We start from the raw sequence: 19527 nt of genomic DNA, 5'->3' as shown, positions 1-19527 counted from the left end.
TCAAGGATTTAAGGCTCATGATAAATGGATTGGCAGAAAGCTACAGGGTAACAATAAACAACTTAGTATTAAAAATTGGTACAATTTCATTCCGTTTAATTGGTTCTCTTCTAACTATTCAATAGAATTTTCATTTTATGGGTGTAAGTAACACCAAAATACCGTTTTCACTGGTCATGGATCCTAAGGTGTATAGGAGAGGTTTAGAGGTTTCTTCCAGGTTCAATGACGGATGACCTAAGGTAGGAGTAGACATCCGCTCTCACATGAGTAAGAATCGAACTCTTTACTTTTGTCTTCAGATACAAGGAATGTTAACCACTTAATCCAAGCCTTGATTATAGTATATGTACATCAAAATGTATCGAATTTGTCGATACTTGCTTAGTTGCTTTGAAAAGGCTTATAAAAACACATGTAAAAATTATCTTAGATAGCCATTAATATCACATAATTATATAATCAATGGACATGGAATAAGAGTCGACCATCACCCAATTAGTATTTCTTTCATTATAAATCTATCACTAATCTCCATCATTGAAAAGACATGGTACAGAAAAAAAAGTAATTACAATTTAAAATTCTAGTCAGGAATCATTTACATTAAAATTCTAAACCAAAACCGAAATCCAAATCAAAGAAACATCCTAGAAAAATACCAAATCATCAAACTATGTAAGAAAAAAAGAAAACATCCACAGACCTACACCAATAACTAATTTTTACCTCCCCGGACATAACCACCTTCATATCTTTATTTGACAGGTCGGATGCATGAAGTTATTTACCCAAATTTCTGTCTACTTGGCCTTTAATGTCTTCGACCTGTTGCAAGATAGAAAGAATCAAAAGAAGGTTCTGATATGCATCCTAGAAAGAATCGACAAGAATCTTTTAATAATTTTAGATGCTATAACTGTTCATTATTTGAGTACAGCTGATGATAGTGCACATCTTATCGATATTCACGAGCCCTTAGCCGCCAACAATGTTGGTACTGGTAGTCCTTTAAAGAGTATGTCAAAACTTTAAGATTCAAACTGGCATTTAAATGAGGAGTTTAAGTAAAACCTGCTTACTAGTAACTGAAAAACCCAAACGCATTGCCGTCTTTGACCAAAAACTAATTATGGAAACATTTTCTTTAGCGGGTAGAAAAATTATGTTAGCATTATCTCATCAAAAGTAACAGAAAATCAGTATGCAAAATTGCAAGGTGACGTGTTCTCAAAGGTACGGCAGTCTGAAGTCCAGATGGAGGTGACTTTTACTCAGTACCTAATGTTAGTAAGATTCTTCATCCAAGGTAAATCATTTCATACTTTAGGAACCCATGGCACATTTCAGTTTATTTTGATACAGTTGATATTTAATGGCAGGAAAATAGTACCATGAGTGACAATATATCAATCACTGCCAAACCCTTCATAACTCAAGCCTTCTGATATAGTGTCCAACCTTTTACTGTCTCCTGACAGGCCAGGACACACATATCAATACCCACTCCAAGTTTTACAATATATTTTGTCGAAGACCAAAAAAATCATACCTTGGATGTCTTGGTTACCATGTGGATTCAAGAAATCTGTATCTGCCGCCAAGAAGGGCGACCTAGAATAGTTGTCGAGTATATCTGAAACAAAATGTACCCGTTACATAGAGCCTTCGAGGTGGCAACTTCGCCCAATTACTAATGTGCAGTTTTATATGGGAAATTTTATATAGTAATTAGGTAAAACACGATTGCAAGTGGTCGAAAGGCTTGAAAATTGCCTATAAGGTACTATTAATGCATACAAGTATACAACCTACATAAGATGCTAGATTATTATCACATTGAAAACTTCAATATAAAATTTAACACAATTATCTATACTATCTTATAAAGCATTTTGCCCTTTTTGAAAATCTCAATTCATGATTTGAAGTACCTAAAATACCCCTCTTCTTTATTCACTAATTTAAACATCCTTAGCTAATATACCTATAATACCCTTAAATCTCAACCACTCATTTTTTTCTCTCTCCTCCATAAATCATTTTATTCATCTAATTTATTCAAAATCTTTTATCTCAAAAACCGTATATCGATAAATTATAAAAATTGTATGGGTGTTCTTAAAATTTCGGACTCTTTCATTAGAGATGTTATTCTATATACTTTCGATGAATTTTTAAATACGAGGGCGGAACCCGTACGGATAAAGCATTTGGTCACACTCTATGACTTATCACCTCCTATGACCTATCACCCCTACCATCTCACCACCGCAATGCGCGGGCACTTTCCCTCGTCTATTAAAAGAAAATTAATAAAAAATAAGAAGAAAAGTGTCAGATTGATCTAGCCTGTTTCGACCCATTGACCATTACCCAATTGTAACAACTAGAGATTGCAGCATCAATGCATTGTGCATTTGTCAACCCAATGTTAACAATGCTTCAAACGGGTAACAAAATAAATTTAGCCAGAAGAAGAACATGTCAAATTATTAAAGAGGTCAAAAGCCGCCCTATGTTGGAGATGCTTACAATGTTCTAGATGCCTCTATCAATTTTTCAAAAAGCAATCCAATGTAGTTTTTGTAATCATATTTACACATTAATCATTCACAAAGTTGGTTTTGGCGGAATAAACCAACTCGAATGGCTGCATTTTGACCAGTACAGAAAGTATCCATTACCCAATCTGGCTGACCAGCCCTTTCTGCCACCTAGTTACACCAAAACCACTGTTTGCACACACACGCACGCGCACACACACACACAGAGAGACAGACAGACAGACAGAGAGAGAGAGAGAGAGAACCTGAACTTATAGAGAAGTCTGCCGTCAAATCTGACAGACTAAAATTTCTAGGTATCTGTCCTAAAAATCCATATGACGATGTATCCAGGTCAACTACTGATTCATTCACGGGTTTCGGATTGGATTCTTCTCCCATAAAAGAAGGAATAGGTACCTCTGCCATAGCAGGTTGCCGTTCTAGTGCATTGTTTGCAGCATTGTACATAAAAGAGGGTTCTGCATAACCAGATTTTGATTTATTCATGCCTTCGGTATCCATTCCTTGCATAAGTCCCATATTTGGATTTTGGGCCATTAGTGGGTTTGGTGAAACGTCATCCCTTCTGGGTAAACCAGACATACCAGCACCGGATTGCATGAATGGGTGGGCAGATGGTCCACCATTAGTGAGTCCACTAGGCAACTTAGAAACCGTAGACTGATGCATGTTATCTGGCTTCATAGCTTGTCCTGTATTATCTAGGCCATAAAATAAAGAGTTAACACATTGTAAAAGAATATACTTGTATGAGCAACGACATAAGTAGTAACCAGAGGTGGCAATTTCGACCCACTTACCTACAAATGAGTCAATTCAGGTAAAACTGAAAGGAAATTCTTGATAAAGTGATATAATTTTTGCAGCAACGTCTTGACCTGTTACCCAGCCCACCCATTTTACCACCTATAGCATTTACCACTTTATGGCACAACAATTGAGATTACAGTGATGGCTCTCTTACATAGAGGAGCATGAGATCCATTAGAGATAGGAACTGAAGCTGGTCCAGAAGCAGTGGATAACTGACTCATCAGTTCAGCTTGCGTCTGAAGCAATTTATTGAACTTCAGTATCTGGTCCTTCAAAATCAATCTCAGGTGATAAGCCTTGAAAAAATCTTGATTTTCTTCTTCAAGCTTCTGCCAAACTGAAAGACAGAAACAAATATGTTAAATGAGCAAATCAGCAGATTACATTCCAATACATCAGGATTTACAAATCTAAGAAGTGAGATAGTCTTCCATACATTATTTATTAACTGATACAAACAAACAACAAAAAATTCACAAACACTGAGAATGAAATGAAGAATTGCATGCATTATTGTATCCAAAACTATGAAGACCACACCTAACCAACATCGAGAAATTTTCAAAGTTGCTCTATGATGAAAACATCTTGAGCTTGTTGCAGCTTGCTCAAATGCAAAAAACTGTACAAAGATAGAGCTTTTTGTAATTCTTACCGAGTTCAGTAAAACTAGGTTCTATTTTTGCTTGATATTGTAGTGTACTAACAGCTTCCTTTTGGGTCATGTAAAGCTGAAGACACCGTTCTATAAGATGTTGTACCTGTAAGCAAACACTATTAAAATAAGTGATTCACTCAAATAATAACAACACTTGAAAGAAACATGATCCACACAGAAACTGATAAATATCTGGCATAGATCAGGCTCAATACTCGACTTACTGGGCATTATATTGTTACAAAGCACTAAATAATTTAAAACTAAAATAGATATTGTTGAGTCCTAATCTGGAACTAACAGATACATCAAGTATGATAAGCTAGTTTCCATCTTCCTTATTAAGGCTGCCTCTCCTTGGCTATATTATTTATCGTACCCCAATCACTTATGAGGTGAAAAAACAAAGATTTTATCGAGTGGCTACTAATATATCTTCTGTATGGCTATAAGTATGCCAAGCGTATGTTAGTCCTCAGATATGATCTACAAATTTCACATTCTTATCCTGATATTTAAAGGAATAGAAGGACAGTGAGCTTCTTTAACTAGCTACTCCATGTTCTTCATTCATACTTAACCCAATTCATTTTCTCAGTAAAATTTCCATACCAAGATCAACAAGCACCACTTTAACTATCTCACGATTACAAAATACAACAATTACTTCAAAACATATACAGAACTAGTCAAAAGATCAACCATTTTTCTTAAAGAAAAATATCAAGCTCGAAAGCATACCAGTTGTAAATCTTGAGGTGAAACTTTTTTAACCTCTCCACCAGACATCTTTATCCAAAATTATATGATCAAACAAGCTCCTGCAATTAGAACCGTTAAATGTTAACGCTCAACATGTTAACGCTCAACTTGCCACAATTAATGCTTCATAACAACCTCTAACTAACAATAGCAAAAATATCACATCCAATTGTGATCTCAAATTATACGAACCAAATCAATACACATACACATTAAATTGTATACCAATAAATCATAATTTATTAAAAAACTCTATTATTACCTATAAGTACAACCCTTATCATTAAATTATAAAGTCCATAACTTATACATCCCACGTCTCAAAAAAAATGTTCATGACTCCGTCTCAATATAACCGTCCACTGTCAAAAAAATATACATTTACAATTCTACTAACATTCCTATTTTACCTTGAACTACCCGAAGCATTAGACTACAAAAGTTCCGTAATTGTACTTCATCCGTCCCAAAATAACTATTCACTCCTTCAAAAAAAGGACGAAAATTAAAAACTCCCTACATTTAACTACCCTTATCATTAAATCTTATATCTTTTTGAAGTCAACTGAATCTTAATCTTACACACCTTAAGCGTAAAATTTTCAACTAAATATCCCCGTATTCAGCAAAACTAACTACTAACAACTACTCATAGTTTTAAAAAAAAAAAAAAATTTAAATACACTTGATCTTAAACTTTTACAACACAACAAAACACTTCAAAGAAAAAAAAAACCTTACAACAACATCAAACCTGCAAGAATAACGATTAACTTTTTCAATAATGATCTTAACAAATATATATATATATATACACAGACAAACACACATATATATACATATATATATATATACATGATTATTCATATAAATAAAATAACACATAGATACAACTATAGATACATAAGAACAAACAGAAAAACAATTGCATGAGATCAAACGACAATGAATCACCGACAAAACAAAAAAGAAAACATACCAACAAAATTAAATTATGTTTTTTTAACTATCCAATGGATTAAAATCATTACTATTACCTCAAATTTGCTATTCAAAAGAGAATTACTCTTACCTCAACTAACGCGAATTTATTTGATTTTTTAATTTTTATACTGTAAATGAAAAATTGAAAGAAACTTTGGTGTATTAAAAAATTAAAGAGGGAAAGGATTTTACGTTTGTAAAGTATTTGGCGTTATCTTTGAGATAAATTCCATATATATGTTTTTTAATATTTTTATTTTTATACTTTATGATGATTGTAATAAACTTTTGTTTTTGTGTGAGTAATAACTTATTACAAGTGGCTTTATGTTCTGTTATTTTACAAAAATGGTCCCTCTGTTACTTAGCATGTAGGTTTTGTAGCTATTGTTAGCTTCGTAATGAGTATTGATATTTTTGGTTGTTGAATGGCCATTGCTTGTAAGCAGAGACCGTATTTGAAAAATAAAAAAAAATTAAAAACACAAAATAAAAAATTTATATAAAATAAATTTAAAAATATGCAAAATATTAAAAACATGTAAGAAAATTTTAAAATTGCATAAAAACTTTTAAAATACTTTAAATTTCGAGGGGCATTGGCCTCCTTATCCTATATATTATTCTATTTTTTTTAAGAACACCTAAATAATTTCTTACAAATTCTTTACATATATACAAAATACTTGTAATAAAACTTTCACTATTGTCATTTATTTATATAGGTTTTGTACACTTAACATAAAATTTAAGGTTGAACTTTTCATATGAAAATACAAATATTTTATACACATTAAATATAGACTTAAGAACTACAGTTAGCATTTTCGTATTTATATTATATACATTTATTATAGAGGCTAAAAGATGATGTAAATCTATATTACCTTACTAATGGGGTGAAACCCCATTGGTACTGTCACTGTGACTACATGGGCCCATAAATGAAGACTAAAAGTCACATATTTAAAACATGTTAAAAGCAAGTGAAGAAACTATTAAATACTAAGAATGGTGACTTACCGGACATGAGTTTTATACAATGTATGATTTGAGTATCAAAATAGTACATGAAACCAGAAGGTTCTCACTCAATCACTCATTAACCCTTTAAATCTATATTACCTTATTCGTTTACTATAATACCATAATCTAGTTCATATATATATCAAAGATGATAAACAAACAAAATAAATCTATCATGCCCCTTTAGTTTTAGCCTACTCTTTCTACTCAACTATCAATAATGATTATTTTATATTTGTCGTCAATATATGTTCTTAAGGTACGTATAAAGTTGTAAATACATAATAAAGTTAAAAGACTTGAAATGTTACTTGTGAGTTATAAAGGCATATGTTCTTTAGTATTTGTTAGAAAAGAAAGGTAATACCAAGTAAATTTTAACAAAATTGTGCTCAAGTTATTTTAAAAGGATGAACATACAAATCCTTCATGATTACCTTCCAGCTTGGTTTGCTTCATTATTGTGATGTTGAGATACTCATTCCTCTATCCATTACATATTTGTATTCCAATTAAAGTGTTATAATTAGAAAAAAGTAAAAATAAAAAAGTTTGGTCAAAGAAGAAGTAATTTGAACATCAAAATTGGAAGTAGAAGAAAAAAAGAAAGAAACAAAAGACTAAATGGCAATTGTGCTTTGAACTTGTGCTTTGTTTTGTATTGTATGATCTCCTTCCATGGACTTCCTCTTATTCCCCATTGGAGTGTTGTCGTGACTCAACTTCGACGTTTACTAATATATTTTGTTCTTTGTGTTCTTGGTCCTTCGAAATCAATCTTAGGTGATAAGCCTTGAAAAAATCTTGATTTTCTTCTTCAAGCTTCCGTCACACTGAAAGACAGAAACAATTATGTTAAATGAGCAAATCAACAGATTATTTTCCAATATATCCGGATTCACAAACCTAAGAAGTGAGATACTCTTCCATACATTATATTTATATAAACAAACAACAAAAAAGTCACAAACACTAAAGAATAATGAAGAATTGCATGCATCATTGTATCCAAAACTATGAAAGTCCTGTCAAGTAGTGCATCGCACACCTAACCAACATAGAGTAATTTTCATAGTTGTTCTATGATGAAAACATCTCGAGCATGTTGCAGCTCGCTCAAATGCAAAAAACTGTACAAAGATAGAGCTTTGTGTACTTCCTACCGAGTTCAGTAAAACTGGGTTCAATTTTTGCTTCATATTGTAGTTTACTAACAACTTCCTTTTGGGTCATGTAAAGCTGAAGACACTCTTCTATAAGATGTTGTACCTGTAAGCAAACACTATTAAAATAAGTAATTCACTCAAATAATAACAAAGAACACTTAAAAGTAACATAATCTACACAAAAACTGATAATAAAGAAAAATATCAAAGCTCTAAAAGAATACCAATTGTATATCTTGAGGTGAAACCTTTTTAACCTCTCCACCAGACATCTTTATCCAAAATTATATAATCAAACAAGCTCCTGCAATTAGAACCGTTATTATATGTTAACACTCAACTTGCCACAATTAATGCTTCATAACATCACATCCAATTGTGATCTCAAATTTTAAGAACCAGATAAATACTCGTCGGATTCTATTATGGATTTCTGACCACATTCTCCATAGGACCCTCCTATTTCTTCCTTCTCCGAGCTCACATTATGGAAGAAGGAGTAGAAGGAACCGAGAAGAGGCCACAATTAATGCTTCATAACATCACATCCAATTGTGATCTCAAATTTTAAGAACCAGATAAATACTCAAAGACATTAAACTATACTAATAAATCATACAATCTCAATCCCACGCTATATATAAATTTCAATAAAAACTATATTATTAATTTCCTTTTAAGTACTACCCTTACCATTAAATTAATAAAGTCCACAACTTATAAATCACATGTCTCAAAATAACTGACCATGACCATTATCATTACATTATAAAGTACCTAAGTTGAACTTTTTCCTTAAAAAAACCTACGTTTACGATTTTACTAATATTCCTATTTACCCTTAACAACCCGTAGCATTAAACTACAAAAAAGTCCGTAATTTACTTCACCCGTCCCAAAATAACTATCCACTCCTTAAAAAATCAACGAAAATTAAAAATTAACCACGTTTTAACTACACTTATCATTAAATCTTACACAGCCTAAAATTTTCAACTAAAAATCCGTATTCAGAAAAACTAACTACTAGCAACTAGTCGTAACATTTGTTTAAAAAAACGCATTAAATACACTTGATCTTAAACTTTTACAACACAACAAAATACTTCGAAGAAAAAAACCTTACAACAACATCAAACCTGCAAACAATAACAATTAGGCTTTTCTATAATGATCGTAACAGATATATAGATATATATACACAAACACACATATATAATATATATACATGATCAATGATATGAATAAAATAATAAAATAGATACAACTATAGATACAGATAAGAACAAACAGAAAAACAAGGAAGAAGATTCCCTCGAGTTTCTCTGCGATCAAACAATGAATCACCGACAAAACAAAAACGAAAACATACTACAAAATTTTAATGATGTATTTTTTTAACTACCAATAATGGATTAAAATCTATGCTATTACCTCAAATTTGCTTTTCAGAAAGAAATTACTATTACCTCAAGTAATGCGAAATTGCGAAGTTTTTACTATTTGAGTTTTTAATTTATATAGTGAATGAATGAAAAATTGAATTAAACTTTTGTGTATTAAAAAATTAAAGAGGAAAGGATTTTACGTTTGTAAAGTGTCATCTTTGAGATAAATTCCATATATATATAATATATATATATATTATATATATTTTAATATTTTATTTTATGATTTATGATTGTAATAACTTATTACAAGTGCCTTACGTTCTTGTTATTTGACAAAAATGGTCCCTCTATTAATTAATTAGCATGTAGGTTTTGTACCTATTGTTAGCTTGGTAATAGTTTTTACAGTTTTGGTTGTCGAATGGCCATATTTTTGGTTGTTGAATCATGAATGGCCATTGGCTGTAAGAATGGAAATTATACGATTCTATTTTCTAAAGACGACCTAAATAATTTCTTACAAATTCTTTACATATATATATATATTAAAAAAAAACACTTTATTATTGGCATTTATTGTATGTGGTCGATTTATTATTAGTAATAATTTATTACCTTATTCAAATACCCTAATTTCAATACTCAAAATATTATAGTAAAGATCATAAACTCAAAATATTGGCATTTATTGTATGTTGGGTTACTCTTCTTACTCAACCATCAAGTTCTTAAGGTATAACTAAAGCTGTAAATACATAATAAAGTCAAAGACTTGACATATTAGTTATGAATTATCAGCACGATATTCGTGCAATACAGTGGTGGTCATGACGTCGACGGTGTGTGGTGGTAGCTAGGGCTACGTTTGGTGGTGGAGGTGAAGTCGGGTGGTGTAGATAATTGATGTAAAAATAACCGATGTAAAATATTAATGAAAATATAAGAAATTGATAATATAATTTAATCACTAATGTTAAGGGGGTAGTGTATGTGAAATTTTTTTCAACATTTCTATAAATAAAGTGTTATTTTTTTTATATATAGTATAGAAATATTAGGTACTTTAGTATTTGTTAGAAAATAAAGGAAATGAATTTTAACAAAATTGAAGGGAAAGGAAATCTCATCATTATTGCTTTACAATTTTGGTTTCGTATTTGAGATGTTTGGAATGGAGACTGAAAAATAATCTTATATATCTCTTTTGTACAGTATTTCATTTCTTTTCTCTCTAATCCTTTTTGCTTTCTTTAAAAACATATCGACATTCGAATTAGAGGTGTACAAAAAAACCGATTAACCGAACCGATTCGAAAGTTAACCTATAACCGTAACCGGTTAGTAACCGATACAGTAATAATCGATTATAGGTTAGGAAAAACCGACAACTAGGAATCGATTTAACATTTTGAAAACAGAAACCGATCATAATCGGTTAACCGGTAATCGGTTAATTTTTTTAAAAAAAACGGTTAATCGGTTAACCTACCATACATACACAAATAATATATATAATGATTAACACTAGCCAGTCTCATACCTTTTTCTTTACACCCACCGCTGCCTTAATTCCTTAAACTCCTTTTCTAGACCTTTTCTTCCCATTCAATCGATGACATAAAAAAACCCCACAAAAAACCCATTCAACTTCTTCTCCATCTTCAGGTTTACCCGTTTGGGTTTTTTCCTGGTGTGTGATCTTGTTTGATTTGATTTGATTTGTTGACGACGAGGACCAAGAACCCCCGATGAAGATTCAGATAATAGAACCAGAAATTGATGGGATTTGATTTGATTTGTTGAATCCATGTGACAAAACTCGCAGGAGTGTTTTTTTTAATAGGGATGGATTGGAAGTCGGTAGAGATGGGTTCCAAGGTAAGACTTTAATAACTTAACTTTTTTTGAATCATTTGTATGATGTGTCCGGTTAAAAAAAAACTGAAAATAGGTTAACCGGTATCGGTTAACCGGTTATTATTAACCGAAACCGATTACACCGGTTAAGGTTTTTCCAAACACAAACCGGTTATTAACCGGTATAGGTTATTATATATAAATAACCTAACCGGTTAACCGGTATAGGTTATTATATATAAATAACCTAACCGGTTAACCGAAAGTTGTACCTCTAATTCGAATATGATAAGCAAAAATATAAAGTAAAGCCGAAATTAAAAAAGCCCAATGGGCTTTCCAAAGTGGATCCTTAATTTTACATTCCGAAATTTACATAAGTTTCGTGATAAAGTATGATTGGGAACACATACATGTTACACCGTAACTTGACGTACGTGACAGAAAGAAAATATAAGTGAGATAAAGTATGGTTAAAGATGGTGTAACACCACCAATACTTACAAAGAAATTGAAAGTAAATTGCAACAATACAATCAGCAAATTCCAAAGAGGGATACTTGAACCAAGAAATATTTACAAATGACCATATTAAATGGAAAAAAGTTAAAGATGCATAAAACTCTATGGCTGATAACATCATAGCAAATTCTAGTTCAAATCCATTAAAACTCCCTTTGGATTCTTATTCCATTTTTCCCAAATGACTCCTACCCCGTTCAATCTTTTCAGTCAAGTACTGTATGCATAAGTTCATTTCGCATAACCCAATCATACAGATACCACTAAAGATTCTGGCTACATACCCATGGTTTTTTGAACTTAAGCCAAACATGCACCTGTTGCGAGATCAATAGCAGGCCCCAAAGGATCGCGGTTTCTAATATTTTCTAACTAATGCATTTCAACTAAAATTTTTTTAACTTCTGGATAATGGACAGAAGGGTGATTCTGATCTACTGATCCTCCACATTTACATCACAAATTGGACATGTTGTAAAATGATATTAGTGTTTGGGTGGTATGGTTGCTTTATCTATTTTCAACACAAAATTAAGACTTTTTTTTCCTAATATATAATAATCTATATTTTTTTTCCTAATGTATAATAATCTATTTGTCAAAAAAGGGGTCAAATTCTCAAAGGCTGTTTGACCCTTCAGCATCAAATCTTTCCCAATGAACATACAAATCCTTCATGATTACCTTCCAGCTTGGTTTGCTTCATTGTCATCGAATCTTTACGTGGAGCCATATAGTTGACTTTTTGACTAAGTGAAAGGTTGACCTTAGTGATATTGCATACTCTATGTGCAAGTAAATAGGTAAAATCTACACATAAGTTGTCATGTTAAGATACTCTTTCTCATTCCTCTATACATTACATATTTGTATTCCAAAGTTTTATAAGAAAAAAAGTAAAAAAAAAAAAAGGGGGGGGGGGGGGGGGGGGGGGGGGGTCAAAGAAAAAGTAATTTGAACATCAAAATTGGAAGTAGAAGAAAAAAAAAAAAAAGGTTAGTCAAATCTACAGTATGGCCACCATTGAACTTGTGCTTTGTTTTGTATTGTATGATCTCCTTCTTCCATGGACTTTCTCTTATTCCCATTGGATTGTTGTTGTGACTCAACTTCGGCGATTTCTAATACATTATGTTCTTTGTGATCTTGATTATGTTTTTGTTGTTCTTGATGATGATGTTCTTGTTGATGTTGATGATGACCGGTTTCTTTGACTTTGGTTTTCATCATATGTGGTTTCAATTTATGTACATCTGATATTTTGACCGGTTTCAAGAAAAATTCTTCGGCTCCTTCCTCTAAACATCTGTTATGGGTCGAAATGATATCACATTAGCCCATAGTCGACGATAACATGTACTAATATGTATAACATAAGATTGAATGATTTTGATATAGAAGATTTTACCTACTAATCCTTGAAGGAACATTCTCTGATGACATAATCACGACCGGTATGTCCTTTAGAGATGACGATTTCTGAAAAATAAATCAGTTGTATAACATTAGCTAAAGGATAGAAATCTTAAAACACATTTTTTGGTCAATATACTACACTGATTCGAGCCTGGGCCTATATTAGCAGAACGACTGGGTCCGAGAGGGATCAGAACGACCATACTCGATCCGACAACCCAACATGAAACTCAACACCGGGCTTCAAAGAATCGATTAAAAGCATAATCACTGACCCGAATGGAACAATTTCTTAATACTTGGTTGACACATCTTCAGGTACCAACTTTTTAATGTGATTCTAAACATATGAGTATTTACAAAAAATAAAAAAATAAATAAAAATTGAGTGTTAGATATATTTGTGAATGTTTTATATATGCTCAGACACATTACATTATAGTATCAAGAGCAAAACTATGTACAACTTTTACCATATCAGTCTACTGTCTACATGATATCAACCAGTTGACCTACGTATGTATATATACATTTTATATGCATCTAGATGTCAAATTCTTAATTGACTTGTAATTTGATGAATAAAGTAACAATGTTTCTACTAGCCTACATCTCTTTATTCTCTTTATAGACTGACTGCCTATAGATTTTACCAATGTCTTTTAACATCATCATATATTAAAAGCAAAATAAATTCATTTCATAATAGTCGTAATAGTTTTTCATTTCAAATCATAAAAAGAATATTTAATAAAATTAGATTAATTAAAAATACAACTATTATTATAATAAAATCATACCTTAACTTTCTTGAGCAGGTCATACCCTGTCATTCCAGGCATGCAATAGTCTGTAATTATCAGATTCACTTCCACTTCCTGCAAAACCGTTATATAACAATTTAGTCATCCAAATAATAATATATATTTAATAAAAACTTAAAATTCAAGAAAATATTTATTTACCTGATTAATATTAGGTGACAAACATGTTTCATTTGTACTCATTTCTTGATCATCATGGAATCCAAGAAACTCTAATGCCTTACTTCCAGAATCCACAGTCGTTACTGCAAACAACATCAGCATTGAGACTCGAACTCATAACCTTTTATTTAAAATCGACTTAAACGGAAAAAAAAAAAAAACAAAAGTAAAATAAATTTACCTTGAAAAGATGAAGTTTTTAAAAGTCTTTCTATCAACTTTCTATCAATGATGCTATCATCAACAGCAAGAACATGAAATTGTGAATCTGTTGCAACACCCATATGAACAAGATTTACAAATTCACTAACAAGAATGAATTATTTTCACAAAAAAAAAAAAGGTTTTTTTTTTCTTTATATTTATTTTTTATGGGTGTGGGCTTTTGTTTATGATGATGATGAGGGAAATGAAAAAAGTGGGAAGTTTTTATGTGAAAGAAAGAGGGGCACCAAAATCCACAATTCACAAAGCAAGATCTGACCAGATTTCATCTAAAGATCTTTCCCACCTCTTAATATTTTTGGATTATAAGGCAAGCAAGGGGCAAAGTTTGTAAGGGGTGCAAATGGGAAATTTTAAACCAAATAAAATCAAATAAAGAATACAACCAAAATCTTGGATGTTTATATTCTAATCAAAAAGATTCTTTGCAAGTTTTGGTTCCATCTAACCCTCCAAACTTTAAAGCTATCTTATAAAGTTTATTGTTTATATATAACATTATTGTTTCTCTTTATACACAAATAGATAATTGATATATCATTTCTTTTAAAATTGCCTGCTTAAAAAACACGAGACATCTAACCATAAAATGAGTGTTCACTGTTCATTGTGGTTCAAAAACGTATCAATTATACACTTTGTGTGAAAATTCTTTAGAGATGCTAAATTGTAAACTAAGAGACATCGATTACCAAGTAAACTAACACTTGTCGATTAGTAAACGATAATTACCAAGTAACCTCCAACTTATTCACTAGTAGAACGTACGTAGATTTAAAATTGCTTTGACAAGCATCTGTATATACCTAGCTACTTAATTAGAAACATACTTAATTAATGGCAACTTACTAAAATATTTCATATTGTATAGGTTATTGATGCAAACATAATTCATATTGTAATTATTTCATTGAAAGTATTTTTGGTAGATCATCTATGTGTTAGGTGTTTCATGTATTGAATTACGAGGGACACTTTACATCAAACATGTAATTTGAGAAAATGGAAGTGGGTTGATCTTTATATAGTAGTAAAGAATATTGTGTCTATGTCCGGTGATACGTGTGTTAAATAATGAGGGGCGTTTTGGTATATCAAACATGTTATTTATTAGAAAACGAAAGAGGGTTAATGATTTATATAGCAGTAAAGATAAGTTTTATTAGTTATACTTATTTTATAACAATTTCTTTTTTTAACTCTGTACGAGTATGTTGGGTATACGTGGAAAATGAACAAAATATAACCGGATATTTTAATTGTAATCTCTGAAAGCGTGTAATCACTTTTAGATTGAATCAATTTGATGATTCGCCACAAAATATTCAATCGGATACAATCAAAGATTTAGAAATTTATATTTGTGTGTGCCAGAGAGCGTGAACTAAAGAAAGAATTCTGCCTGAGTGGAAATGAGGAACGTCTGACTTGTTTTAGCCCATTAACAGGCTTTATTGCCAATTGGTCCCCTAACTTCCGAAATTAAATTTCTAAAAAAAAATTATCCAGCTAGTGGCTCTGTCTATTGGACCCGCGAAAGGTAGTCGTTCCTTAAACCCCGCTCTCAATGGTGCTGTCCCCGGAACACTGTCTCTTAAGGCAAGGTCATCTTAAAAGTAAATAGGTGTGCGTTCCGCACCTTTAGACCTATATCATTTCTTATTAAGACAATAATGATAAACAAATTACAATAAATAATATGGGGAGTAAATAATATATAATTTAGGTTTGAATTCAGAGAGACTTGGGTTCGAGTTCTGAAGGGACAAGGTTTATCTCTATTAATTATCGTGTCTTCGGCTAGATTAATACAGGGTTTTCCTCCTACTAAGTATTGGGTGATGGGCTCTTTAAGTGGACCCAGTTAAGAAAATATAGTTTAAAACCATCATTGTGATATTCGGTTCACACTCGTCAAATAATAATAATAATAATAACAATAATTTGTATAGTCGAATAAATTAACTTGTATGCTTTGAACTCTGCTTTATTGTATTGGAAACTATAATTTTAGTTGTATCGTGTGTATCATTCATTACACTATATCTATAAATGTAATATATTTAAAAGGAGAAATGAATATATGGGGCTGTTAGATATCTAGCATGAGTGGAAAACCGCTCACAGACTAATTTTTAATATATAAAAAACATGAGGCCCAATCATTATTAACATGTGAGTGATTTTTCACCGAAGTTCCATACTCACCTTTCTCATATTTAAATTGCTCCGTACTATAAAGCATATACAAATTTCTTAAATTGTAGTTGATATTTGATCTCAATCCATCTATTTTTTAAGGGAAATACTATTTGTACCACCATTTCTTATAGATGTACCACAATGTACAAGTTATAGAGCTTACTCTGTACAACCCAGTACTGCACAGATATAACATTTAATGTTTGAGTTTGAGTTTGAGACAATATGCAGAACTCAAACCAAGGAATTCAGGGATAAAAAGGAATCAACAAACTTATCGTTCATTTCAATGAGTGGACCCATGACCTTTAAGTAAAAATCGAAAAAGTCTTCTTACAGTCCTTAGACATTTGACAGTTAATATGTGTCAACGGTGTCGCATTTATTACCAGGTAGTGATATTGCTACAAAATAATTAGCCATCTACAACAATTGTACATATTTTATTGTACATAGCACAACTGTATAATGCAATTGTTGTTATAGATGATTAAATATTGTAAAAAAATCAGTGGTGGAGCCATGATATGTAGTCTTGGGTTGCTGAACGGGTTTTATGATACTAACATGTGTAAAATTATACTACAAAATTAAGTTATACCAGTCCAGGGTTACCAATTCCCTTTAAACTAGAAAAATACATAAAAATAATACTAGAAAACTAGAGTTTTATAGAAATTGTGGGGTTGCAATGACCAACATTGGCCACCACATACCTCCGCCATTAAACAATATCATTCCCTTTTGTTACCCCTTTTATCTTTTCATTCTTCTATATACCCTCATCCATCTTCCGAAAAATAACAGCCGCACACACACACATACATACACACAAAAGTTCGGTTAACACTTTAACATAACAAATTATTCTCGTTTTTGTTGCTATGCACTAGTAACCTGCGAGTACATAAAAATTAGAGTTAATTACTGAAATGGTACCTAACGTTTGCGCCATATTACTGGTTTCATACCTTTCCTTTTAAAATTACGTTGATCATACCCGACGTATGCAAATTTTCACTCCGACCATACTGGAGGCTAACGCTGTTAGGTGACCGTTAAAACCTCCCCCACGTGACTTGCACGTGAGGGGTAAATATGTAATATCCCGTTTGTTAATTACTGAAATGGTATCTAACGTTTGCACGATATTGCTGGTTTCATACCTAATGTTTCTTAATTACTTAAATGATACCTAATGTTTAGTTTCTTAATTACTTAAAGGAATTTAAAAAAAATTCCGGAAATACCGCAATGGTAATACCATGGAATATACCAGGAATACCAGAAATACAAGTCAGTATTTACTGCGACATGAAGCTTAAAGCAATATTTTAAATACCGGCCAATATTTCTGGTAAACCTGGATATTTCTGGAATTACCATTGTGGTATTTTCGAAATTTTTAAAAAAGAAAATTTTTTTTTAAAAAAAAAATATTTTTATGATACTTTAATGCTATTTTTGGTTATTCGTGAACTTTTAAACTTATATTTTGTTATGAAATAACTATTTGGTATTATTTTTGAGTGGATTATAGGTGCATTTTGACTATTTTCATTAAATTGTAACAAGTTTTGGAGAATTTTTATAAAAGAAAAATAAAACAAATTAAAAAAAATATATAAAAAAATTAATAACTAAACATTAGGTACCATTTAAGTAATTAAGAAACATATAGGTATGAAACCAACAATATCGTGCAAACGTTAAGTACCATTTCAGTAATTAGGAAACGCGATATTACATATTTATCCCTCACATGCAAGTATGGTCCGAGTGGGGATTTGCATACGTTAAATATAGTCAGCGTAATTTCAAAATAAAAGGTATGAAACCAGTAATATGACGCAAACGTTAGGTACCATTTCAGTAATTAACTCTAAAAATTACCTAGTACAGTAATGTTCAACTTTTTAAAGGTAAACACAAAAGTGGAAAGGTGTAATTGGGCATAGGGATTGAAGTGGTGGGAGCCACAAAAATCCTTAGAGGAGATACACAGGTGATGTAAGTTGTGAAATCATGTGCACTTACCATATCTTGGGGCAGGTGGGGAGTGGGGTGGCCACCCTTTTGATTCCTTTCTACAGATTTGTTTCCCATGACCATGTATATATGTATATATGTTATGCATGATCTATGTTATGTATGTCGATATATATATATATTATATATATATATAATGAACATCATGAATATATGTGATGCCTGAAAATTTCACTATCGAAAAATTTCTATTAATCCACCCTCACTAATATAAAAAGTGAGACTTAAACTAGGTGGATCCTTCTAATGTCAAAAACCTTACCAATAGGCTACCAACCCCATTTTATATAACTATTTTCGTTCAACGAAAGGATAATAGAAATAAATGAACAAATTTTGTTTTTTATAAAATTAAAAAAATATAGTTTGTGACTCCAAATTGTCTCACATAAGTGAAAGTGTGGAAAATTTAAGTGTGACAAATTTACGCACACACTTTTAAGTATTAAAATGTTTGACATTTTTTTTTTAAATTTTAAAGTGTGAAATTTTTTTCTTTTTTATACATTTATAATTATGAAAAAGTATGACATTTCAAATATTTTCATATTTTTAAATATGAGTTTTTTAACACAATTTTAAGTGTGAACAAATTAACATATTTTTTTTACACTTTTTATAAATGTGTAAAAATAAGTAAAAGAATATGACATTTTTGTTGTAATGAAAAAGACTTTTTTGAAAAGAGAGAGGATGATTGCCTATCTATTAAATAACTAGCATTATACCCGCGCAATGCGGCGGCGGTGACGGCGACAGTGGTTTAGTGGTGTCGGCGACGGGTGGTGATCGATGACATCGACAATTGGTGTCGAGTGATCTAACCGTGTAAGTTGATACAATGGTGATAGTGATATTTTAGAAGATAAGGGTTTAAAATGTAAATTAATTCATTAAGGG

At 31.4% G+C, this 19527-nt stretch overlaps 2 protein-coding genes and 1 long non-coding RNA gene across 9 annotated transcripts; all 3 read right to left on the bottom strand.

Moving 5' to 3' along the window:
* Window positions 1-554: 554 nt before the first annotated feature.
* Window positions 555-6009, bottom strand: LOC122583810. Of its 6 annotated transcripts, none has more exons than XM_043756185.1 (8): window positions 5980-6009; window positions 4783-4862; window positions 4039-4144; window positions 3535-3720; window positions 2813-3271; window positions 1553-1636; window positions 1394-1474; window positions 555-828 (listed from the first exon to the last, which is right to left on the bottom strand). In XM_043756185.1, the coding sequence occupies exons 2-7, from the start codon at window positions 4828-4830 to the stop codon at window positions 1410-1412; spliced, it is 948 nt and encodes a 315-aa protein (XP_043612120.1). In that variant the 5' UTR covers window positions 4831-4862; window positions 5980-6009; the 3' UTR covers window positions 555-828; window positions 1394-1409. The 6 variants fall into 6 exon arrangements, with proteins under 6 accessions (XP_043612120.1, XP_043612122.1, XP_043612119.1 ...); XM_043756187.1 differs by lacking the exon at window positions 5980-6009 and adding an exon at window positions 5841-5922 and having other exon boundaries at window positions 1394-1471; XM_043756184.1 differs by lacking the exon at window positions 5980-6009 and adding an exon at window positions 5841-5919.
* A 1268-nt stretch (window positions 6010-7277) lies between these two features.
* On the bottom strand, window positions 7278-9581 carry LOC122583811. Of its 2 annotated transcripts, XR_006321327.1 has the most exons (4): window positions 9414-9581; window positions 8204-8283; window positions 7977-8082; window positions 7278-7646 (listed from the first exon to the last, which is right to left on the bottom strand). It is a non-coding gene; the product is annotated as an uncharacterized LOC122583811 (long non-coding RNA). The 2 variants fall into 2 exon arrangements; XR_006321326.1 differs by lacking the exon at window positions 9414-9581 and having other exon boundaries at window positions 7301-7646; window positions 8204-8990.
* A 3089-nt stretch (window positions 9582-12670) lies between these two features.
* LOC122581989 (two-component response regulator ORR9-like) lies at window positions 12671-14706 on the bottom strand. Its single transcript, XM_043754325.1, has 5 exons — window positions 14333-14706; window positions 14131-14234; window positions 13966-14043; window positions 13158-13228; window positions 12671-13055 (listed from the first exon to the last, which is right to left on the bottom strand). The coding sequence occupies exons 1-5, from the start codon at window positions 14433-14435 to the stop codon at window positions 12746-12748; spliced, it is 666 nt and encodes a 221-aa protein (XP_043610260.1). The 5' UTR covers window positions 14436-14706; the 3' UTR covers window positions 12671-12745.
* Between the last annotated feature and the right edge of the window lie 4821 nt (window positions 14707-19527).

This window comes from Erigeron canadensis, chromosome 9, assembly GCF_010389155.1.
Source record: "Erigeron canadensis isolate Cc75 chromosome 9, C_canadensis_v1, whole genome shotgun sequence".
NCBI classification, from domain to species: domain Eukaryota; kingdom Viridiplantae; phylum Streptophyta; class Magnoliopsida; order Asterales; family Asteraceae; genus Erigeron; species Erigeron canadensis.
This window is presented reverse-complemented; position numbering and strand designations above follow the sequence as displayed.